Source organism: Ictalurus punctatus, chromosome 18 (assembly GCF_001660625.3).
Source record: "Ictalurus punctatus breed USDA103 chromosome 18, Coco_2.0, whole genome shotgun sequence".
In the NCBI taxonomy this organism is placed as follows: Eukaryota; Metazoa; Chordata; class Actinopteri; order Siluriformes; family Ictaluridae; genus Ictalurus; species Ictalurus punctatus.
In genome coordinates this window covers 2,949,967-2,971,921 of record NC_030433.2, presented here as the reverse complement: position 1 = coordinate 2,971,921, position 21,955 = coordinate 2,949,967, and the positions used below count along the sequence as shown (strand labels likewise).

Genomic DNA, 21,955 nt, shown 5'->3' with positions numbered 1-21,955 from the left:
GCCTCTGCCAGAAAGCTTCAAATGGGCCGTGGTTGGATCTTCCAGCAGGCAACGATCCAAAACACACATCAAAATCAACACAAACATGGTTTACTGACCACAAAATCAAAGTCCTGCCATGACCATCCCACTCCCCTGACCTGAACCCCATAGAAAACCTGTGGGGTGAACTGAAGAGGAGAGTCCACCAGCGTGGACCTCGAAATGTGAAGGATCTGGAGAGGTTCTGTACGGCGGAACCCTCTCAGATCCTTCGCCATGTATTCTCCAACCTCATCAGGCGTTATAGGAGAAGACTCAGAGCTGTTATCTTGGCAAAGGGAGGCAGCACAAAGTATTGACTAAAAGGGTGCCAACAATTGTTGCACACCTATATTTAACAAAGATATATAAATTTTTATAAATCTGTGTTTTGTCTGCAGTTGTTTGAAATCCATGAGAGTATTTTTGTGAATTTTTTGAGCAAAAGATTATAAGGTTAAACAATAAAGACAATTTTTCACAGCTTTCTGTGCTCCAAGGGTGCCAATATTAGCGGAGGGCAATGTATAAGCTTTGCAGACTGTTTCGTAATTAGAATATGTAGTCAGTTAATAAACTTCATTTATTCATTATTTGTTTATTCTTATCATACGTGTTTTCTTACAATTTACTCCAATTATCATTGTCTGAAGCAGTCTATATGCTACGCATGTGTGTGTATGTGTGTGTTTGTTACCGATAAGTGTACGGTCCCATGTGTGTGAGGCGTGGTTTCTCTCCAATCATGAACCCATCTGGGTTTGTGACGTTGAAGAAGAAAAACTCCATGAAGACAGGAGGAGGAGGATTCTTCCATGACTGGAACACTTTACTGCCTTCAGTCAGTGTGATCTCCTACAACACACACACACACACACACACACACACACACACAACTGCATCATTATATTGTAACTTCTTTAAATTTATTGACAGAATATTAGTGTAGAGATATCAACCCTGATTTGAATTAAAAAATAATCTTACTAACCCTTCTGAAAAAAAAAAAAACCCCAATAGAAACCATTAATCTATAATGGAATCTATAATGGTCTTTGTGGGTATCTATTGGTAATGTGTTGGGTTCTGTCGGTGGCATGTTTATGTCGAGTGGAAACCAAAACAAACCATTAAATCCTAATAGAATATAACCCAAAACACACTACATCTGATAGTGTTTTTAATGGTATTTGTAGTGGAAACCATTAGAATTTCTGTAATGGTTTCTATTGGGGGTATTTTTTCAGCAGGGACGTTTTCGATCATAGTCAGTTGAATAACTAGAAACTAGAATCATTCGGTGCAATTAGTACTAACATATCCTTAAATATTGTTGAAAAAGTCTTGTCTTTAGTGTACTATACAGTATACGAGGTACCAGAAGTACCAATGAGGGATGGGCAGTGTATGGCAGGCAGCTGAAAAGCTGAAAAAATTCCTTTTTCTCAGTCCCTTTTACTCTGTCTTCTCTTTCTTTCTACACACACACACACATTCCACTTTATTTGGTGACAGTCACGTGACTCTTGTGCTTTCAGACCCCCAGCTGCCATCCCTGTCTCCCATAGCAACAATAGCACAATGTACATGACCTACAGCACAACAATGCACTGTAGTGATAAGTAAAGCATTTATAACGCCGAGCAGAAATGCGCCTCATGTTTTTATCTATATCAGCTTAGCTTACTGCGTTTATACAACAACTATTTCACATTTCTTGATCTTGACATATTATCACACCAGCATATCACCACACCCCTTTGCTTCATTTCCAGAAAGTGTGTTGATTAAATTTGCATGCAAGAGACAGGTTCTCACAAGTAAAAAGGTTTCTGGTATCCCACGGTTGGAAAATGCCAGAAGCAAAGCAGGATTATTCTGTGAAAAGTGATCCAGCACAAATTGAAGTCTCTAAATTCCTGCTACCGAAAAGTGGCCAAGTATTCATTATGTGCACTAGTCAATAGATTCACAGGAGACAGAAAGAAGCATGGACAGAAGAGACACACAGAGAGAGACAGAGAGAGAGAGAGAGAGAGAGAGAGAGAGAGAGAGAGAGAGAGAGAGCACAAGACAGACAGAGAGAGAGAGAGAGAGAGAGAGAGAGAGAGCACAAGACAGACAGACAGAGAGAGCACGAGACAGACAGACAGACAGACAGACAGAGAGCATGAGACAGACAGACAGAGAGAGAGAGCACGAGACAGACAGACAGACAGACAGAGAGAGAGCACGAGACAGACAGACAGACAGACAGACAGACAGAGAGAGAGAGAGAGAGAGCACGAGACAGACAGACAGACAGACAGAGAGAGAGAGTGACAGAGTGAGAGAGAGAGCACGAGACAGACAGACAGACAGAGAGAGAGTGAGCACGAGACAGACAGACAGAGAGAGAGAGTGAGAGAGAGAGAGCACGAGACAGACAGACAGACAGAGAGAGAGAGAGTGAGAGAGAGAGAGAGCACGAGACAGACAGACAGACAGAGAGAGAAAGAGAGAGCACGAGACAGACAGACAGACAGACAGACAGACAGAGAGTGAGCAAGAGAGAGATGGATAAGGTGAGGAAATTGAAGAAGGACAGAAATGTGAAATAGAGGATGAGAGTGAGAGAGGCACAGAGAGAGACAGACAGAGTCAGAGACACACAGAGGTGGACAAAGAGACAGCCGGAGACATAGTGTGAGAAAGAAAAAGGAGAGATACGTAAATGCAGAAAGAGAGAAAGAAGGTAAGCAAGAGAAAAAGAAAGAGAGAAACCAGAGCAAACGATGAGAAAGTGAGAGACAGGTAGAGATATATAAACAAACAGCGATATATGACACACAGACAGATGGAAACATGAAACAGAGAAAGAGTGGGGAAATAGACCTTAAAGCTGTATTACTGTTAGTACATTTGAGAAGTACATGTGGAGAGACAGAGAAAGGTAGATGCGCTTGGAACACCTAGAAAGGTAAGTGACGCATGCAAACTCGTACGAAGTGCAAACAGAGGACGTTTGAATATAATGACACGTTACTTAAGCACAACCAAGTCGACAGTGTCGTTATGGTTTAATGAGTAAACAAAACATTCAAAGCCAATAATTAGCCCCTTTTTACTTCACTGCTTAGCACGAACCTGTCCCAGCAGCGCTCTCTAGACTATATGCCACTCAACTGTAATGTATACAATACACAGAGTAGCTTATTTTCACATCAGTGAAGATCAGGATTAAAAAAAAAACACTTAAGGAAAATAAGTGTGTAGACTTCTACACCAGGAATGTAAAGGTAAATAAGTCATCTTCTTTAACACAACACTCTCTCATCACGATCTCTATGACACAAATACGTTTTTTTATTTTTTTTGGAAGGGGAGGGGGGGGGGGGGGGATTTTCATGTTCATTAAAACAAGTGAACCTACAAAGTTTTGCAATGAAAGCAAGAGTTTTCACTACGACTAAAAAAAATAAAAACCTGACCATAAAATACAGGTTATGTAAACATTTGGGATGTTTCCCCAAACTGACCAGAATCCTTCAAACCGTGATAAAGTCCAAAAGGGAGGTTTATTTGCTCAGATAAAGTTCATCACAAGCAGAGAGACAGGCGACGTTTTCCGTTGACTCAGCCGGCCGAGCAAGATCCGCAGGAGGGGAAGGAAGGTGGGAAATGATCTTACACCTGACCTCCTGCCATTCTTCTGTGGCCTTGATCCCCGCTTCCTTCCCCGCAGTCTACAACCTCAGGGACTTCACCACTGCCTTTTGGGTCGAAAAAGAAATCTGCTGCATTCATGTTAACGGTCTTGCTTTCTGTTACGGATGCGGAGACGGCGGCGGGCGCACGTGCAGATTCACAGTTAATGAAAAGTTCAAACCAAACACAAAGGACACCAAGCCTACATGAACCGGGAAAAGAATATAAACATAAACCAATGAGCATAACGTGACAAACACTATCAGGGTGTGCTGTTACAGGATCGGATGGTGCGATATGTGAAACCGTTTCTACCCAGAAGTTGATTTTTTAAATAACAGCACGTCCTGAAGCGTTTTATTCCTCTAACACCACGATATACCGACACTAACGATTTTTCTTTATTGACAAGGGACACTTCGTACTTTTGACATTTTTATCCCTTTATAATTACGCTTAATGTAGAGGAACATCTGTGATCTCCTGTTATCAATTATGTTATAGCAGATATAAACATTGCCCTGTGCCCAAAAATTTGAAGTTACACCTCTACCTCTGGCAGTGACAAAGCACTAACACTGGAGACTCCTTACAATAATGCAAAACAAACAAACAAACGAAAAAACCACACAGAAAACTTCAGCATATCAACAATGATACATTGTCCATTTATGTGGCTTGTCCAGCATTCAAATCACTGGCTACGTTGTTACCATAGAAACAATGATGTGTTAGAATGAGTCCATTAATATAGAGTTGAAAGTTTTCAGCTTGGTGAAATTTCAACATGCGCATGCTTGTAAAGTCTGAAGCGCCACGGCACTTAATTCAAAACTGATTTCAAAGTTGTGGGTTTTTGGGTCAAGACTAATGAGTCCAATTAAAGTTACAAGTCCTTAAACGTTGCGTTTCGAGTCTGAAACAAGTCCTAATGTGCTCTTTACCGAAATTAAGGCCGGAATAATAATTAGTATAATGAAGTTACACAAATCATGCAAACTTTTTAAAACTGGTGTTCATCAGTTTCTAGACAAACTTTTATAACTCAATGGAAATCAGTTGCAAAGTCAAGTCGCAAGTGTTCTTTAAGCATGTCGAGTCCAAGTCATGTGGCGCTCGAGTCCACAGCCCTGTCCATGCAGTGTCCATGGCAGTATTCAGGATCATGGGCTAAAGTTAGACAAAAAAAAAAAAAAAAGCGCATTAAGTCAACGAGTCGAGTCAAATCAAGTGGGTTTTTACTGTTGTCCCACAATAGAGCGTGTATACGAAGAAATGTCCTTTCTTCAGGACCATAGTGCAACACATAAGATTACGCAAGACTACACAAAGTGCACGTACGCAACAGTGTGAGACCCGTGCAGGACGATTGATACACAGAACAGAACAATCAATAGAGAGGACATGATAATAATAATAATAATAATAATAATAATACGTAGCATGGGCTGTAAACTGTAAACTACAGGTAGTGTAGGAGCAATAGGTATATCAACATGTGTATTTAGATGTGGAAAATGTCCGAAAATGTCAGTGTGTGTGTGTGTGTGTGTGTGTGTTCTTTACAATTAAACATTTTGTTCTTTATGCAGCGAATGAAAATTTTCTTTCTTACAACGTGAAATTTAGAGACGGGGGAAATGGTACGTAGAGTAAAAATGTTTGTGTGGGATTAGTTTTGGTGTCCACGGCTTTTTGTGTGATGTCTGTGTGGGAATGTTTTTAAATCTTGGACCAGGCAATTATCCCCACAAGAAAAGGAATATCTGACCATTTTAAGGGGCTATTTGGCTCTCTCTCTCTCTCTGTGTGTGTGTGTGTGTGTGCGCGTGTGTGAGCGCGCACGTGTCTGTGTCTGTTGTGTGTGTTTTGTTGTTTTTTTGGTCCTATTTTTAGATCAAAGTGGGTTTTTTCTCCACTTTTCTTCAAAGACCAAGAAGAAATTTCTCTTTTATAACAACTATATTATTGTTTGTTTGGGTTTTTTTTTTTTTTTTTAGACCGTCGAGTCTAGGTTTGATGTGGGTCCCCCTCCCCCCATCCCATTGTATTTATTGTATACAATGACAGGAAAATTTCTACGGCTAATTTCTATTTGTCCATCCATCTCCAATACCCTTTTTTTCCTCAAATAAAGTACTTAATATTGTTTACGTTCGCTAGATCAAGGGAGAGGATTGGCATGGAACATATGTTTGAGGGTGTGTATGGGAAACAGTCCGGAGGAATGTGAATTTGTGAAACAGGGGCACATAGCTTGTTTTTGTTGGGGAGAGGGGGAAGGGGCTATGCGTGTGTGTGTGCGTGTGTGTGTGTGAATGTGGCTATATAACTGCTTCCTCATACAAATGGGAATAGATCCAGCACTTTAAATAGTTTGAATGAGAAATGAGAAGTATCAACCGATGGTTATGTTGATATTCAAAAGTGCCTCGGCCAATCACATCTATACGAATAATCCCAATCGATACGTTTTCATATATCAACATACTCAACATAGATTTCACACCATCCCGTCATGGATATTTTTTTCTATCGTTTTTCTCATTTTTATCCCCTTTATTGATTAATAGTAAAACAAATACGGTTCCGAACGGAGAATTCAACAGGTCAGACCTGTACGTATGGAAGAATTTCTTTGATCGGGCTATGATTTAAATATGTTTATGATGTAATCCATCAGGTCCAATTAGAAGATAAAATAACCAGGGTGATAAGAAATGTTTCAATCCAACAAAGGCCTAATCATGACTTTGAAATGTATTTCAATCAGCAAGAGAGAGTGACTTGATGTTAAATCCGCATCTGACCATGATTATGTTGTAATATTTTATTAATCGGAAAATACAAACTGATGTAACTCCAGCTTGTGGGAAATCACCGAGTACACGTTTCTCATTCCTACTCAGTATCTTTTTGAATACCGTTGAGCCTGTCCTCTGTATCTTTTCGATAGCTTGGAATTTGATATTCCTTAGCGTGTATCCACTATTATTGCCAATCTTTATTAGTGGGATGTTGTTTAAAAATACAGGATATGCACATACTGATAAGGTCATCTGTGTTAGAGAAGATGCACCAATGTTCAAGGACATGTGTGTGTGTGTGTGTGCGAGTTTGCAAAAACATTTATACGCTTTATACGCTTATCAAAACAGATGGATGAGCTGTCGAGAGTCTTTGTTTTGGAGGGGTATAAAATAGTGTGTCAAGATGTGGTCGGGGAGTGGCTTGGAAAACCGCCTGGGCTCTTGTTACTACTGTAATAAAAGTTTCATTTCTTTTTGCCAACAAAAACATCGAGACTCAGACGTTTTGATTTTTGCTGAAGATGATACCACAACACATGTAAGTATCCTAGACATTAAAAGAAAGCAACATTTGACCTCTTTTCTCTTCCCGCTACAGTCTAAACCAATATATTTTATTATTAACTTAAAATACATTGACTAATGGGCATGCACGGTGCTATCGGTGGTGTTGCTTTAGAACAGTAAAACCCTAAACAACTTAAAGAGAGTGTTAAAAAAAAAAAAAAGCCAAACCAAGCAGCTTTGGCATGTGACATCAATCCAAAAAGACATCTACATGCACGCAAAAAGCTGGAACTGAAGCATGATTTTTAGACTTGTCAGCATTATTTCTGACTGTGAGAGGGATTTCCACTTCCAGTCATGCTAGTCCAGACTGGACAAATACTGCAGACAGGAGCTTTATTTCGTACAAACCTCTGCAGGTACTCTAGTTCAATTTGAAGCAAATTAAGTCATCATTATAATGAAGTGCCTAACCCTTAAGGTTCAGTGTAATTATGACTTTTGATAGCTTTGCATTCCAGTCTGAGCGGCAAAATTATTGTCCCCCGAGATATTACTATTACTGACAATTAATTAATTAATTAATATGTTAAAGCTAGCTATAGCATAATGGAATATAAAGCTAATAAAGCTAACCCCGCTTTAATCCAAAAAGCACTTAATAATAGCTCTTAATAAATGCCAATGAGGGCATCCGTTTTATGATCATAATCATAAAGGGCGATATTATCATAGCAATGGTGCATACGGCAGTGGCTGAAATGTCTTCTGTAATTTTGTGACCATCCACAGGTGGCGCTAATGTAAGAAGAGGTTCAGTAAAAATATATCTTTTTAAAAATACATCTTCAAGAGGTGTGGTTAGTGCCGACATCCATATTTTAGAAGTGGAAATTATGGTCTCGATGAAATAACCTCTAAAAGAAAAGGTTTTCTGTTTTCTTGTACTCTTTTGTAGGTGGTCAGTTCTATGTGTGAGCCTCTCGGACATACAGTGGTGCTGGGAAGTTTGTGAACCCTTTAGAATGGTTCTGCATAAGTAGGACTTAAAACGGCATAGTCCTAAAAGTAGACAAAGAGAACTTAATTAAACAGACGAGGCAAAAATATTATACTTGGTCATATGTGTGAGTGGCAAAAGTATGTGAACCCCTAAGATTAGCAGTTAATCTGAAGGTGAAATTCGAGTCAGGTGTTTTCAATCAATGTGATGGCGATCAGGCGTGTGAGCGAGCGGCCTGTTTTATTTAAAGCACAGGAATCTATTAAAGTCTGATCTTCACAACACATGTTTGTGGAAGTGTATCATGAAAAAGGGTTGTTGATGCTCATCGGGCTGGAAAAGGTTACAAAAACGTCTCTAAAGAGTTTGGACTCCACCAATCCACGGTCAGACAAATTACATACAAATTGAGGAGCCCGTTGTTACCCTCCCCAGGAACGGTCGACCCACAGAGATCACTCCAAGAGCAAGACTTGTAATATTCCGTGAGGTCGCAACGGAACCCGGGGTAACTTCTAAGCGACTAAAGGAGTCACGTCTCACGTTGGCTAATGTTAATGTTCATGAGTCCAACATCAAGAGAACATTGGATAACAATGGTGTGCATGGCAGGGTTGCAAGGAGAAAGCCAAAGCTCTTCAAAAAGAACATCGCTACCTGTATGCATTTGCTAAAGATCACATGGACAAGCCAGAAGGCTACTGGAAAAAACTTTAATGGACAGATGAGACTAAAATAGTACTTTTTGGTTTAAATGAGGAGCGTTATGTTTGGAGAAAGGAAAACATTGCATTCCAGCATAAGAACCTGATCCCATCTGTGAAACATGGGGGTGGTAGTATTATGGTTCGGGCCTGTTTTGCTGCATCTGGGCCAGGACAGTTTGCCATCATTGATGGAACAATGAATTCTAGTGAATTCTAAAGGAAAATGTCAGGACATCGGTCTGTGATCTGAATCTCAAGAGAAAGTGGGTCTCACCGGATACTGAAAAGGTTCACATACTTTTGTCACTCAAAGATATGTAATAAAACAAGTGCGTTCCTTAATCCCATATTTGTTGCCTGGCAAAATGTGTACCCTGAGTAACATTCACACCTAACCTACTAGAAATTGTTCTGTAAAAAGAAATATCATGCCCGGTAGCCATTTCTTGCTGATTACAGATTGTATCTCAACCTCCATTAGTTAGTGAAGCTTCACCTCAAGGGAAGGAATCTGGGCAACCGTCCATTTTGCGGACCCTTTGAAGTGGCTGTTTGCTCTTAAATGGATGAAATAAGTCATTTTCTTACACTTAATCGGTATTGAGGTGAATTTATTTATTTTTAATGAATGATTGTGCCACTAGTTTGTTCATTTTATAGTTATTTTCAATGATGAACTTTCTTACATATCTAATATTTGCATTTTTTCCCTTCGTGATCTGCATGTCGCATATGATGTTTCTATAAAAGTTTCACATAGAGCTGAGATAAGCTAGTTACTCTGTCTGACCTGTTTTACTTCAAACACTACACTATAGTTTACGTGTTGTATCTATTGTATTGTTGGCGCTATTTCAGTGTCATATATCCTGTGCAACAGTTTATTGTTATTAGCTAGTTAGTACACTTTTTTGTGCGCAGTGCATCTGTAAACAGTCTGAAAGGTTGGCACGAATCCATTTTGCTCTAAGGCAGGGATTGTCAACTAAAGCCAATCCGCATATGGAAAAACAATGTCCATTGTTCACTCCAGTTTTTAAAACGATACCCGTCGCGGCTTCTGTAGCCAATTCTCTGTCGTGGCCAAGGACATGCACCGATACAAATTATTTCGCTGAAAGCATCTCACTGACAAAGTTTACAGACTTTCTAATATTTACCGTCTAATTGGTGGCGTGATGACAATGACATGGCCAGAGAAGTATGCATTTATTCTCGACATAATGTACAAAACAGAGATTTCATCTGTTCAGAGTCCATTTCAAGAACGTGAAAAGCTCCACTGCAAAAACAAAACTTCACATTGATTTGTCTTATCTATAGACACAAACTCATCACGAAAGGTTAAGCATTAAACGGTAACTGTTGTTGATATTCATTCAGTCACGTTAGTAGCTTATCTGGACATTTTGTAGCAGGGAATTTTATGTAACTGGACCGTCACAAATTTTAGTTGAACACACCTGGTCTAAGATCTAAGCCTAATATTAACAGAAAAGCCGACGACATTTATAAAAACATTTATAATCTCACGTTAACATTAAGGCTAGATTGAAGACTTTAAAACGCCGCTTTCTTCTGCACTATTTACATCGTCGCATGATTCCGTGTGCATTTTTCATCGTTTAGTTTTACCGTCATTCTAAAATGTTCAACTTAAGACGTCTTTCCTATCAGACAAGGTTCTCGATACAACTGAGAAGCTGAGAACACTTAACTATTAAAAAAACAACAACAACAACCTTTGAACGTATGATCATGTGCAAAAAATTTTTTTTTAAGAGTGTATAAAAGATATATTGCTATGCAGTTTAACTAGACTTCTATAGCAATGGTGCCTGTATGATGTTGGATATAAAACGGCAAATATATCCAGAACGTAAATAGACGCGTTCGAGCTAGTAAAAGTCCTACGTAATTCTGCATACTGACACGGCCGTGTGCCTTGTGAGAAATCAATGAACAATAATTTTTTAAAAAAACTTTTAAAGAACTACTTAAAGAGCTAATTTAACATCGAAGTCAATTTCCTGGAAGAAAACGACTTGTAAAATGCTTCTTACACTCAATAAATAATTTCGATTGAAGTTAGAAACGTGTATAACAATGTCGTAGGTATCTTTAGAGACGGTCCCTTAATTTCCGCTTATCTGCAAATATCGACCGTCCGATATCGAACGTCCGATATCGAACCGTCCAACGTCAAACCGAGTTTATTCCGGTAAACATTTCAGCCAAGAACGCAGATGAAGTCTCAAAAAGTGGATCACAATGAGGATATAAGTGTGCTTTGTAAAATGATGTTTGTAGAAACTTACCCCTTTGAGTTTATTCTCTATTCGTGCATGCAAATCCCCAGCCAAGATGATGCCAATGCCTCCTATGAGCATAAGCACACCTAGTGCTATAGAGGTGTAGATTAGACAGACCTTGCACTTCATCATCCAAAAACCTCAAGAAGAACTTCAAAAATGAGACACTCTAATGTTAAAAAAATAAAATAAAATGTGAACGTATAAACTCAAAAAAAAACAAAAAACAAGCCCAGCAGAGCTACAAATAGTTTCTCTCTCTACTACACTTCAAAGACTCAGTCTTAAACCACGTGTTTGCTCAAGTTCACTTGCAGTCACTTGAGTTTCTGTTCCTCTTCATGAAAACTATTCAGGGAAATTATTCAGAGAGAATCTACACAAAGTGTTGAGGATAAGAGTATAACCTCAAACGTTAGGTTTGAATAAGTTCTGAAGTTTGCTGTCTGCAAGCCAGGCATGTGTTCAATCTGCACGTCAGGTCGTTCCTATGAATGAGTAGGGAGGGCAGAGGGAGGGGCTTATCTGAACCGGGTTGCCAGATTGAACAATTCAAGATTACGAATCAAGATTAAGGAATTCGGAACTTTTTTTTTTCCAACGGGTTTCCTAGAATTGATTGAACATGATTGACAGATTGTATGGATGGCTTCTTTTACAGTTGCCAGAAACTCAAGACTGATTTAATTAGTCAGAGATACTATTAAATAGTAGATAGATAAAAAATAATAATAATAATTTTTTTAGCTGGGTTGCCATATACATACAAAGAGATCCAAAAGTTTCCGAACATAGTGGAAATTAACACTTTTTTTTTTTTGGCAAACTGTTAATCTATTTATAAAGCATCCTCTACACGATTACCGTTTCTTAAATCGTCTCTCCTACTATGATGAACTTGTGTTACTACATTTGGTCTTAAGTATGCAATTGCATGTCCATCACGACCTTGTGACAGCTTCCCGATCCAGCCATGAGCATGTTCTTTGTCAAAGGCTAACTGAAAAAAAAAAAAAAGTAATATAAACTAAGTATGAAAGACGTTGGAAGAGATTGTGCTTAAAAAAAAAAGTGTTAATTTCCCCAATATATGGAGACAAAGACATCCATCCATCCATCCATCTTCTATACCGCTTATCCTTTTCAGGGTCACGGGGGAACATGGAGCCTATCCCAGGGAGCATGGGGAACAAGGCGGGGTACACCCTGGACAAGGTGCCAGTCCATCGCAGGGCACACAATCACATACACATTCACACACTACGGACACTTTGGACATACCAATCAGTCTACCATGCATGTCTTTGAACTGGGGGAAGAAACCGGAGTACCCAGAGGAAACCCCCCACAGCACGGGGAGAACATGCAAAGTCCGCACACACAGGGAATCGAACCCCCAACCCTGGCGGTGTGAGGCGAACGTGCTAAACACTAAGCCACCATGCGCCCGGAGACAAAGACATTTTAATTTAAATTCAGAATTGTAATGCAGATTATTGACTACCATTTTTTCTGTACAAATTACCAACCTTTAAAAAATATTTAAAGATACTCTTCTCTAACCAATTAACTCATATGGTTGAGTATATTAGCTTCCTAAAGTTAAAACAGGCTATATATGGAATATATTTACAGTGCCTTACATACAGTAAGTATTCACCCCTCTTGAATTTTAATCTTAATTGGGATAACAGGTCAAGAATCTACACAAAGTTCATAATACTGAAGTAGGGGAAATCCTTTAAGTTAAAAAATAAAGTTAGGATTTCATAAGTATGCTGTGAAATTTTCAACCTTTAACGTCCATTAGATCACCATTAAATCTATAATTAAAAAAAGGAAATAAGTCTAACTTATCATAGGTCTAAGGTCATTTCTCTCAGGGTTATTTGATTAAAAAAGGATTAAATAAGGGGGGAAAAGAGCAATCTGGCAGCTCTGAGTCAAGTGTGTATGTGTGGGAGGACTGTGGGTGAAATGCCTGTGTGTATTTGGAGTGGCTCTGCAAGGTCACACACTCTGTATTCAGCTGGATTGTATTCACCATGTCTCTCTCCCTCTCTCAACCCCCCTCTCACACACTCCCAGACATATGAGGAATAAAATCCTGCTTCAGGAGTACAATGCTGTCCCCAACAGCTGCTAGTTGTGAATGAACTGAATGAGTTAATATATTCGACACGGCTTTAATGTCTAAAGTGCTGAAATTTCATCATTAAAGTAATTCTTACAATGTGTACTTTGTGTACCTTTGTGTCTAGTTTCTTTTTTTCTTTTGTATTTTTTTTTATTTTTTTTTAAAGCAATGGTTAAGTGGTTGCATTTCATTCAGTGTGAATTACACCACAGGGAAATGTATGAATGCTAAGCTCACCCCTAAACCCTAACTTTTGTCAATTCTCCAATGAGTCTGGAGAACTGTTGTAAATTCACAAGTGTAAGACTTGGAATCACCCACACCCACACATTGCCCTTGGAATCACACACACACACACACACACACACACACACACACACACACACACACACACACACACAAAGCTCCTTGTGTCTGAAAATGTGGAAAAATATCATGAGATGGTGCAAGGCCACTGAAAACAAAAGAACAAATCTGACCTTCACCCAGGGTTGAATGTATTTCTCAGAAAAGAGACAGGAGACTGTGAGAGAGAGGGAGAGAGAGATTGAGAGAGAGAGAGAGAGAGAGAGAGAGAGAGAGAGAGAGAGAGAGAGAGAGAGAGTATACAAGTACCACTGGGTCTAAAACAATACCATTCTTCATCTGTGAAGGGTGTGAGCCTCTCAGCCTCTCATTATAAGAATAAAACAGTGAAAGGGTGGGCAAGAAAGAAAAGAGAAGCTAGAAAAACATACGTAGAGAAAGAGAAAAAGAGAACGGTACAGTGGCTTCAGAAAGTATTCGCTAACTCGTAATTACAAAGCAAAACATGTTTTAAGAAAATGTTGCAAATGTTCAAAATCAACTCTAAACTCTCATTTGGAGAAATATTCTACATCTTTGGCAGCTATTACAGACTTGCCTTCTTGAGTAAGTCTCTACAAGCTTTGCACTACTGGAGCTGGGCAGTTTCTCCCATTCTTCCAGGCATATACTCTCAAGTTCAGTCTGATTATATGGAGAGAACTGCAATCTTCAGGTCTCTCCACAGATAGGGTTCAAGTTCGGGCTTGGCTGGGCCACTCAAGGACATTCGCAGACTTGTCCTGAAGCCGCTGCAGTTTTGGCTTGGCTGTATGCTTCGGGTTGTTGTTGTGTTGAAAGGTGAATCTTCGCCCCAGTCTGAAGAGCAGGTTTTCTGAAGGACCTCTCTGTGCTCCGCCCTCCATTCACAAACCGGCGCTCGTCCATGCCTCCGTCTCCACATACCCCAACTGCCTGACTCATGCCGAGGAGCCATCCGACCTGCCGCCGACTAAAACCCCATACCCCCACAACATCTGCCAAAAGAGGAAATCCCTCACAGCCATCTCTGCCCCCGGCCTATGGCCCACGTCGAATTTAAATGGCTGAAGAACTCCGCGTTGGCATCTTTCATGCAGTGGAGCCACTGGAGGGGGGCGTGGTCCGAACAGAGGGTGAAGGCCCACCCCAACAGATAATATTGGCAGGTGAGGACTTCCCATTTGATAGCCAGGCACTCCTTCTCTATTGTGCTGTACTTCGTCTCTCGCATGGAGCGCTTATGGCTGATGTACAGCACGGGGTACTCCAACCCCTACACTACCTGGGACAATACGACCCCCAACCCCCTGTCCGATGCGTCCGTCTGCAAAATAAAAAGGAGAGAGAAGTTAGGAGAATGTAGGAGTGTTCTGCGACACAGTGCAGCTTTTACCTTTGTGAATGGGTAGGGGGAGACACGAGAGCGAGGGAGAGAGAAAGCAGAGGATGAAGAGGGGAGAAGTCTCTGTATGCTGTATCATTACAATTTCAGGTTGGTCAGGTTTCCACAATCTTTTGGCCATATAGAGTCAGGAAACCTGTAAGACAGGAAATAAGATCCCCAGCTTTATTACAGGGTTAATGAAATAAAGTATTATAAAAAACAAATTTTTTTTAAAGGGTTTACTTCTTGCACATGTACAGACTTCCTGTAGTGGTCAGAACAGGAAGTTAAACATTCAGCATGTGCTGATCTATACAAATGCTTTTCAGAGTTGCAGTAAGCATCGGCTTGATCTGTCTCAATGCTCTCACCTGCCTTAGCTAAGTTTCATTTACTACATATAACATTTTAAGAAGTGAAAAACCCTTTAGGGTACCATATGGAAACGTTCTACAACTAGCTTAAGAATTTCTAGATTACCATCGTCATACTTAGTACACATTGCGTTTACTCTTAAACGACTGTCAAAAGTAATGATTTATAATCGCAATATCCGATATTACCCAGAACAAGATGAGGTTCCCTTTTGAGGCTGGTTTCTCTCAAGGTTTCTTCCTCATATCATCTCAGGGAGTTTTTCCTTGTCACTGTCACCTCCGGCTTGCTCATTAGGGATCTAAATCTATGTCGGGATTTCTGTAAAGTTGCTTTATGACAATGTCGATTGTGATATATACTGTAAATAAATAAATAAATAAACCTTCAACTGAACAATTTGCAGTCATAACTTATAACCAGATTTTGGTGTTAAGTACGGAGAACATTCCATGCCAGAGCGAAATGCAATCATGCCATGTTCACATCTCAAATGAAAAGCGACAGCGCCATTTGAAGCATTTGCATTTTGCTCTGGCATGGAATCTCCTCTATACTCCATGTGCAATTTGTTTTTTCGGAAAAAATAGCAAATTTCTTAACGATTTAATGATCGTAAGAGAAAAACCTCCTTACTCTGCTCTGTAAAACCTCTTTACAGCTCCAGACCTTTCCGTGAGAGCAAACAGAAGGCACGGTTATACAAAGCTGCTGTTTTAGAAGCAGACATTACAGCACTGGAGCTGCCTAAAATTGCAAGGGCAGTGCAGGTCTTTCTCAAAACCAAAAGCATATAGAAATGTGCACTTTACTACGGCTCGAAAATGTGAACTTTTTTTCTTTGTGTGTATATTTTGTATACATGTGCACACCTTCGGCCCCGAAAGCATCGTAAATGAAATGAAACACTGAAAAGAAACACTATTCAAGATGTGCATGCATTCTTGGTCATGTGACATGTACATGGATCAGTAGAAATGCTACCAGCTTTTAATGTAATCTGCTTTGGGATATGCATGAAGATGAAGTGCTAACTTTTTAAATTCTGGGCCAGATGCTTAGGGCGTGGTGTGAGGGCTGCAAATGACAGGGTAGAGTAATAATAGTAGCAAAATACCGAGAAAGTATTACTCAGCATTAACTGTACATTTAGTCTATTCAGTACAGAGACTTTATTATAGTAATGTGAATAGTGAAATGGTACCCTTGATTTTGTTAAGTGGTATAAAATGTGTGTGGGTTGGAGATGCACTAACGACAGACAAAACAAACAAACAAACAATCGCGTGCGTTCCATACCTATCTGTTCCTATTTGTGTCTGTTCATTCTGAATAATGTATTCGTATTCGGAAACAATGCTTTTTGTAGAGTTGATGTGGGGTGGCATTACCATCTATCTTACAGCTCTTCATGCTCACCGTTGGAGCTTTTATCTCCTTTGACCCTGATTAGATTCTAATCTAATCTAAATAGCCTCTTCACCAAAAGAAGTATCTAAAGTATACTGCCAGGTAAACTGCAATAAAACATCCACCAAGAGCTGAATCTGAACCGTATTCGAAGCACATATGGGAGAAAGAATCATCGCATATCGGATACAGAGCAGAATATTTAGTCCAGGTGAGTGCTGGGATGGTTTTGATTGGTTCAGGTAAGTGCTTGGGTATGTTGAGTAGTCTGAAGTACCTGTTGCTACGTCTGGTAGTGAAGAGTCCATGAGAGAGGCGGGAGGGATCAACCACAAAGGTGATGGCTCAACCCTGGAAAGACCTACGGTAAAGACTGCTTAAAAAAATCCCTGAGAAAATACATCATATCCAAGCAGGAAACATGATTCAGGCAAGAGCAGGGTATTCCTGGGTTCAAATGGGAGGAACATAAGAGAGCGGTGGGGAAAAAAAAGCAAATAGTATGACCCTATGGGACTTCTACAGTAGGCATTAATAGATAACTGATTAATAGCAAACAAATATTGATAATAGATAAAGAGCAAAAAAACAGCAGGGATGATGTAACAAAATCAAATTATAATAAAATATTGGGGAAATGCCAAGGAATGAAAGAGGAATCTAAAAGGTGTGTGTTTAAATAATATATATATATATTTTTAAAAAAAATATGAAATAGGCATAAATTGGTATTTTTCTGTTTTGTGATAAAAGAAACAAAATAATCTAGAATAATCTACGATCAAGACAGAAAGATAGATAGATGGATAGATAGACAGGTAGATGGATAGTACATATATATGTGTATTAACATTAATAGAAGTACAAAATATTTAGTATTATTTAATAAATAATTCAAAATTGACATACAGTTAAAAAAAAAACAAAAAAAAACAACCTACACATTTATCTCTGAATGACCGTTCAACCAAAAAGGCACTTTTATTCTATGTTTATACTGCTCTGCTCTTATAACTCTCTAAACTATTCCTGAATAATAAACTTAATAATAATAATAATAAACTAAACTGATAGTAATTAAACAATAAGCTTTAGGACTGACAGTAACGGAATAATACACTGAGAGTGATAATAACTTAATAATAAGCTTGGGCTCTATACACTAAATGCCACGCTTTTTTGTTTGAATCAAAGTTTATAACTGTTTTTTAATGGAAAAATTAGTTATATTCTATGTATTTGTGCTATATGTATATACTGTACATCTAGTGTACCCTAAAACTTCTATTATTCAAATGAATTATTGTTGGATCTTTCAAACTGTGCACATGTCAAGCAGTTTCCAACAGTTCAAACAGTGAAGTTCTGTCATTTTGTTCCATTTTGTTACAGAAACATCTTGGCGCACACACACACACACACACACCACAGTCTTATACTATTTTTTTTTTAAAAATCTCATTGTAGACGTGGCCTTGTCCTGATACCATTGGTTAAAGTGTTCCTCTTCGCGCCATCGCAAGTGAACATTGCCCTTATCCTTATCAGATCCATATCAGACAGATTATCTGCACTAATATAAGCATGGTGCACATAACTCATTGTCACACTCTGAACAGTGCGCTCCAAGAGTAGACAAACGGAAAATAAATACAGCCGATCTCCAGCATGAGACCATCAGGAATCACGCTCTTTGCACTTGCCGTGCTCGTGTCTCTAATCTGTGTCAACCAGGTAGGATACCCCTCATACAATATAATGACAATCCTGCTTTTCTTTCACTAATTGATATTTATATAAATATATAAAACATTACATTAGGAATGGTACTAATAAAGTTTCATCTCTGTGTCAGTAATTAAGAAATAGTTGGCACCCGTGTCACCATATAAATAAAATCAACTGCACGATATAAGGATTGTGTGCTAAACTTGTTTTCAAATGACTTCATTTCCTCAATTATATAAATAACCAATTTGAGCACCAAGTGAGATGAGCAAGTGTTATTTGTATGTTCCCCCACACACAAGAAATTATTAATGGCTTGGAAAGGAAATTATGCTGAAAGAGCAATTTGAATTGGAACAAGCTATGATCAGCTGTTTAATGCTGAAATAACAACTGCAACCAAGGTCGTAAGTTTGTAATGAACCTTAAATCAATCTAATGACAATTAAATGATTTTTTTTAAAATGTCAAATCAAATACTAATAGATAAAAAGTAAAAAGTCAAACTAAAAATCAGTGCTTTTACATGTTACACCATTTATCTCTATGTAAAATTTCACATACCTGTTTACAGTACAGATTCAGCAAATTCAGCTGTTCTCTCTCTCTCTCTCTCTCTCTCTCTGTATATATATATATATATATATATATATATATATATATATATATATATATATATATATATATATATAACATTATTAGATTGTTGTAATTAGAAAGCATACTCAGTTCACTTTATTTACTCATATTACTATCAGTAAAGTACCACCTTCCTGATCTATCCATATTATTTTCACCCCAGTAACATCAGACTCTCTTGTGTTTTAATATATATACATTTATAAATTTAAATGTATTTAACATACACTGGCATACATGTCTAAGAAAACATGATCTGAAATTGGCTTCTTCACATATCTGTATCTGTCAAATCCCCACCTTTTTTCTTTTTCTCTCACTCTCCTTATCAGTTGTATGTATAGTATGGAAAGACTATTCATAAAATAATGATTATTTCGGGCTTACTCTGAGTCTAATAAAATATGTAAATGTACCATCTCGCTTATCTATCTCCGTGGTACAACTTTTCCTCTCACTCTCATTCTCTCACTAGTAAAGGTTTTATCTTTGTAGTTATACACATTAAGATAAAAAAAAAGAAGCTGTAAAAGAAAGTAAAGGCGCTTCGTTTTTGACTCAAGATCTAATATCTCTTATTGTTAATGACGTCTTCACGGGTAGAGATAGTGTTCAACTACCATTTCGAGTTGTGCACTTTAAAATGAGCAGAGAAATCAGGAAAGTACTTTGCTGCTCAGCTTCAGCTAGGTTTACTCACGTGGTTATCAATCTAATACCTCTCTCTCTCTCTGTCTGTCTCTCTCTCTGTCTGTCTGCAGGTAGAGGCGGCTCCAGTAGTGGACACCTGGGCATCAGGACTCATACACCGTGCCAAGCGTTCCCTACTGTGGCGCTGGAACACGTTGAAGCCAGTCGGTGCAGGATGTAGAGATAATTACGAGTGTGGCACAAATTACTGCAGGTAAAAGAATGACACAAATTACACAAATCTTCCGTAAAAATTGTTGATTCATTTTCTACTGCAGAAGCTTTGGCAGTAGTCGCAGTTCCAGCTGCAAGGCTTATATTGATGTGCTCGTTCCAAAATGTTATCCTATCAGTAGTAGCAACTTACACAGGGAATTGTACAAAGGATGCATCACAAACACAGATTTAAAAAAAACAAACACGTGATCATTGCTATGTTAAAGTTTTCTGCAAGGAGATATTTGTGGATTCGTTTTTAGCAGTGTCAGCACTCTATAACAGTCCGAGGCAAAGCTGTAACTCTAAGAGAGAAGGCTTTGCAGTTTCTCAGTAGCATGATAAGTCTAAAAGTAATTGATTAATTAAAGAATGTTTCCTGTTCATTCCTGAATGTTCCTGAAGGTAACAGTCTTGTCACAGTGGTAAAATAACATGTTTACTTAATATGGTTGAGTCATACGATTGCTGAACATTGACCCAATATAGTTTGATAAGCACGTATCAGGATATTAATTGACTTGGCGGTAAAGAGAAATTAGTAGATGGTTTTAATCTTATCAACTTAGTTTCAGTCTAGCCATAAGTCAAAGGAAAGGAATAAAAAAAAAAAAACTGTCCCAGTACTCTGTCCTGCGTTTTGTAGGGCAGACCCTCTGAAAATGTTTGCAGCTTGGGACTCCTTTAACTGCAAAATAAATTCCATGGGAATCCTCAGTACATTTTTTTTTTTTTTTCAATGAGCATAATCTAACTGTCTAATGAGTAGGCTCTTTATTTAAATACGTACGATAATATGTCGCCCATTTATTGGAGCCGTAAAGTTATTTTTTATTCCTGATCTTTCAACAGGCACAGCATATTAGTTCCAAGTTGCTGTTATTTCAAGGCCTGCTTGCTTTTGAGTCATTGAGATTAAACCCGTTCAAGTTAAGAGACCAGACTAAAAGGCTAATAACTATAAGAACTCAATAAAAAAAGTTAATTTGATAATATTGGTGAAAAAAAAAATGCTTGGAACCCATTTTGAAAACCACTGTTGTGTGGAATGGTGCAAGTAAATAAAGAACTTCATGGACCTTGCTTTGGACAGGGGCATTGTGGAAAATGTTGGGAAATGTTTGGGCTTCTTAGTTCCAGTGAAGGAAATTCTAATGCTACATCACACAAAGACGTCCTATACAATTCTATCAACAACAAACTTTTGCAATCCGCTAGGACACGTAAAACATATGAAATTCACCCCAGGCCTACAACGTACAGATAAAGCTATGCGAGATGCACACGCGTACAGGATAATACACATCAAATTATGCCACTGCTTTGAAAGTGCTGGGATTATACTTGTAAAATCCACACAGTTTTTTTGTTGTGCACAGTTCCTTGATTGTTTATAGCCAGATATCTGGATTATTTACCCTGCTATTTTTCCTCTCTGTTCCTCCAGCAGAAACATCTGCACATTCCAGCCTAAATCTTCTTCATCCTAACAAGAATGACTTATACTTCTGCTGAAAGAAAATGAAACGAACATTCTGGGAAACGAACAAAAATGGACATGTTTTTTGTTTGTTTTTGTTTTTTTTGTACAATAACAACTCTAATGATAGAAAACTGGAAAAGAAAAAAAAAAACCTGACAAAATATCTGAAATTTAATTAAAGCACAGAAGCATTAGTACTGAATTTTATTTTTTTTATATTTAATGAAGAATGAATGGGGGATAAAACAGACAAGTGACAAAGGGAAAAAAAACCTGTTATACTATGATGAAACATTTCCGATGGGCATGGTCTCTCCCAGGATGACTCCGCCCCCACCCGCAGGCAGTGAGAGTTCACTGAATTGTTTGATGAGGACGGAAATGATGTAAATCTTATACTATGGCCTACACAGTCACCAGATCTAAGCCCAACTGTACACCGATGGGAGATTTTGGAGTGACGTATTAAACATCAACTGAGGGAATATCTTTTGGAAGAATGGTGTTCATCACTCCAGT

At 38.5% G+C, this 21,955-nt stretch overlaps 2 protein-coding genes and 2 long non-coding RNA genes across 5 annotated transcripts in view; 2 read left to right on the top strand and 2 right to left on the bottom strand.

Moving 5' to 3' along the window:
* Nucleotides 1-11,533, bottom strand: part of scarb2b (scavenger receptor class B, member 2b) — a 37,383-nt gene extending 25,850 nt beyond the window's left edge. The window contains exons 1-2 of the mRNA XM_017492183.3: nucleotides 11,054-11,533; nucleotides 719-876 (exon numbers count right to left, since the gene is read on the bottom strand). Of these exons, the coding sequence (XP_017347672.1) occupies nucleotides 719-876; nucleotides 11,054-11,179 (284 nt within the window). The 5' untranslated portion in view covers nucleotides 11,180-11,533. The remainder of the gene's footprint in view (nucleotides 1-718; nucleotides 877-11,053) is intronic.
* On the top strand, nucleotides 6,698-13,761 carry LOC128635353 (uncharacterized). Its single transcript, XR_008398331.1, has 2 exons — nucleotides 6,698-7,056; nucleotides 12,195-13,761. It is a non-coding gene; the product is annotated as an uncharacterized LOC128635353 (long non-coding RNA).
* Nucleotides 13,762-14,698: 937 nt separating this feature from the next.
* LOC128635352 (uncharacterized) lies at nucleotides 14,699-18,145 on the bottom strand. The gene is made up of 3 exons (XR_008398330.1): nucleotides 16,958-18,145; nucleotides 14,905-15,049; nucleotides 14,699-14,835 (listed from the first exon to the last, which is right to left on the bottom strand). It is a non-coding gene; the product is annotated as an uncharacterized LOC128635352 (long non-coding RNA).
* Nucleotides 18,146-18,256: 111 nt separating this feature from the next.
* LOC108278700 (liver-expressed antimicrobial peptide 2) lies at nucleotides 18,257-21,630 on the top strand. 2 transcript variants are annotated; one of them, XM_047161799.2, is made up of 3 exons: nucleotides 18,257-18,414; nucleotides 19,809-19,951; nucleotides 21,404-21,630. In XM_047161799.2, exons 1-3 carry the CDS (start codon nucleotides 18,349-18,351, stop codon nucleotides 21,441-21,443), a joined length of 249 nt encoding a protein of 82 aa, XP_047017755.1. In that variant the 5' UTR covers nucleotides 18,257-18,348; the 3' UTR covers nucleotides 21,444-21,630. The 2 variants fall into 2 exon arrangements, with proteins under 2 accessions (XP_047017755.1, XP_017347674.1); XM_017492185.3 differs by having other exon boundaries at nucleotides 18,258-18,414; nucleotides 21,401-21,630.
* Nucleotides 21,631-21,955: the final 325 nt, after the last annotated feature.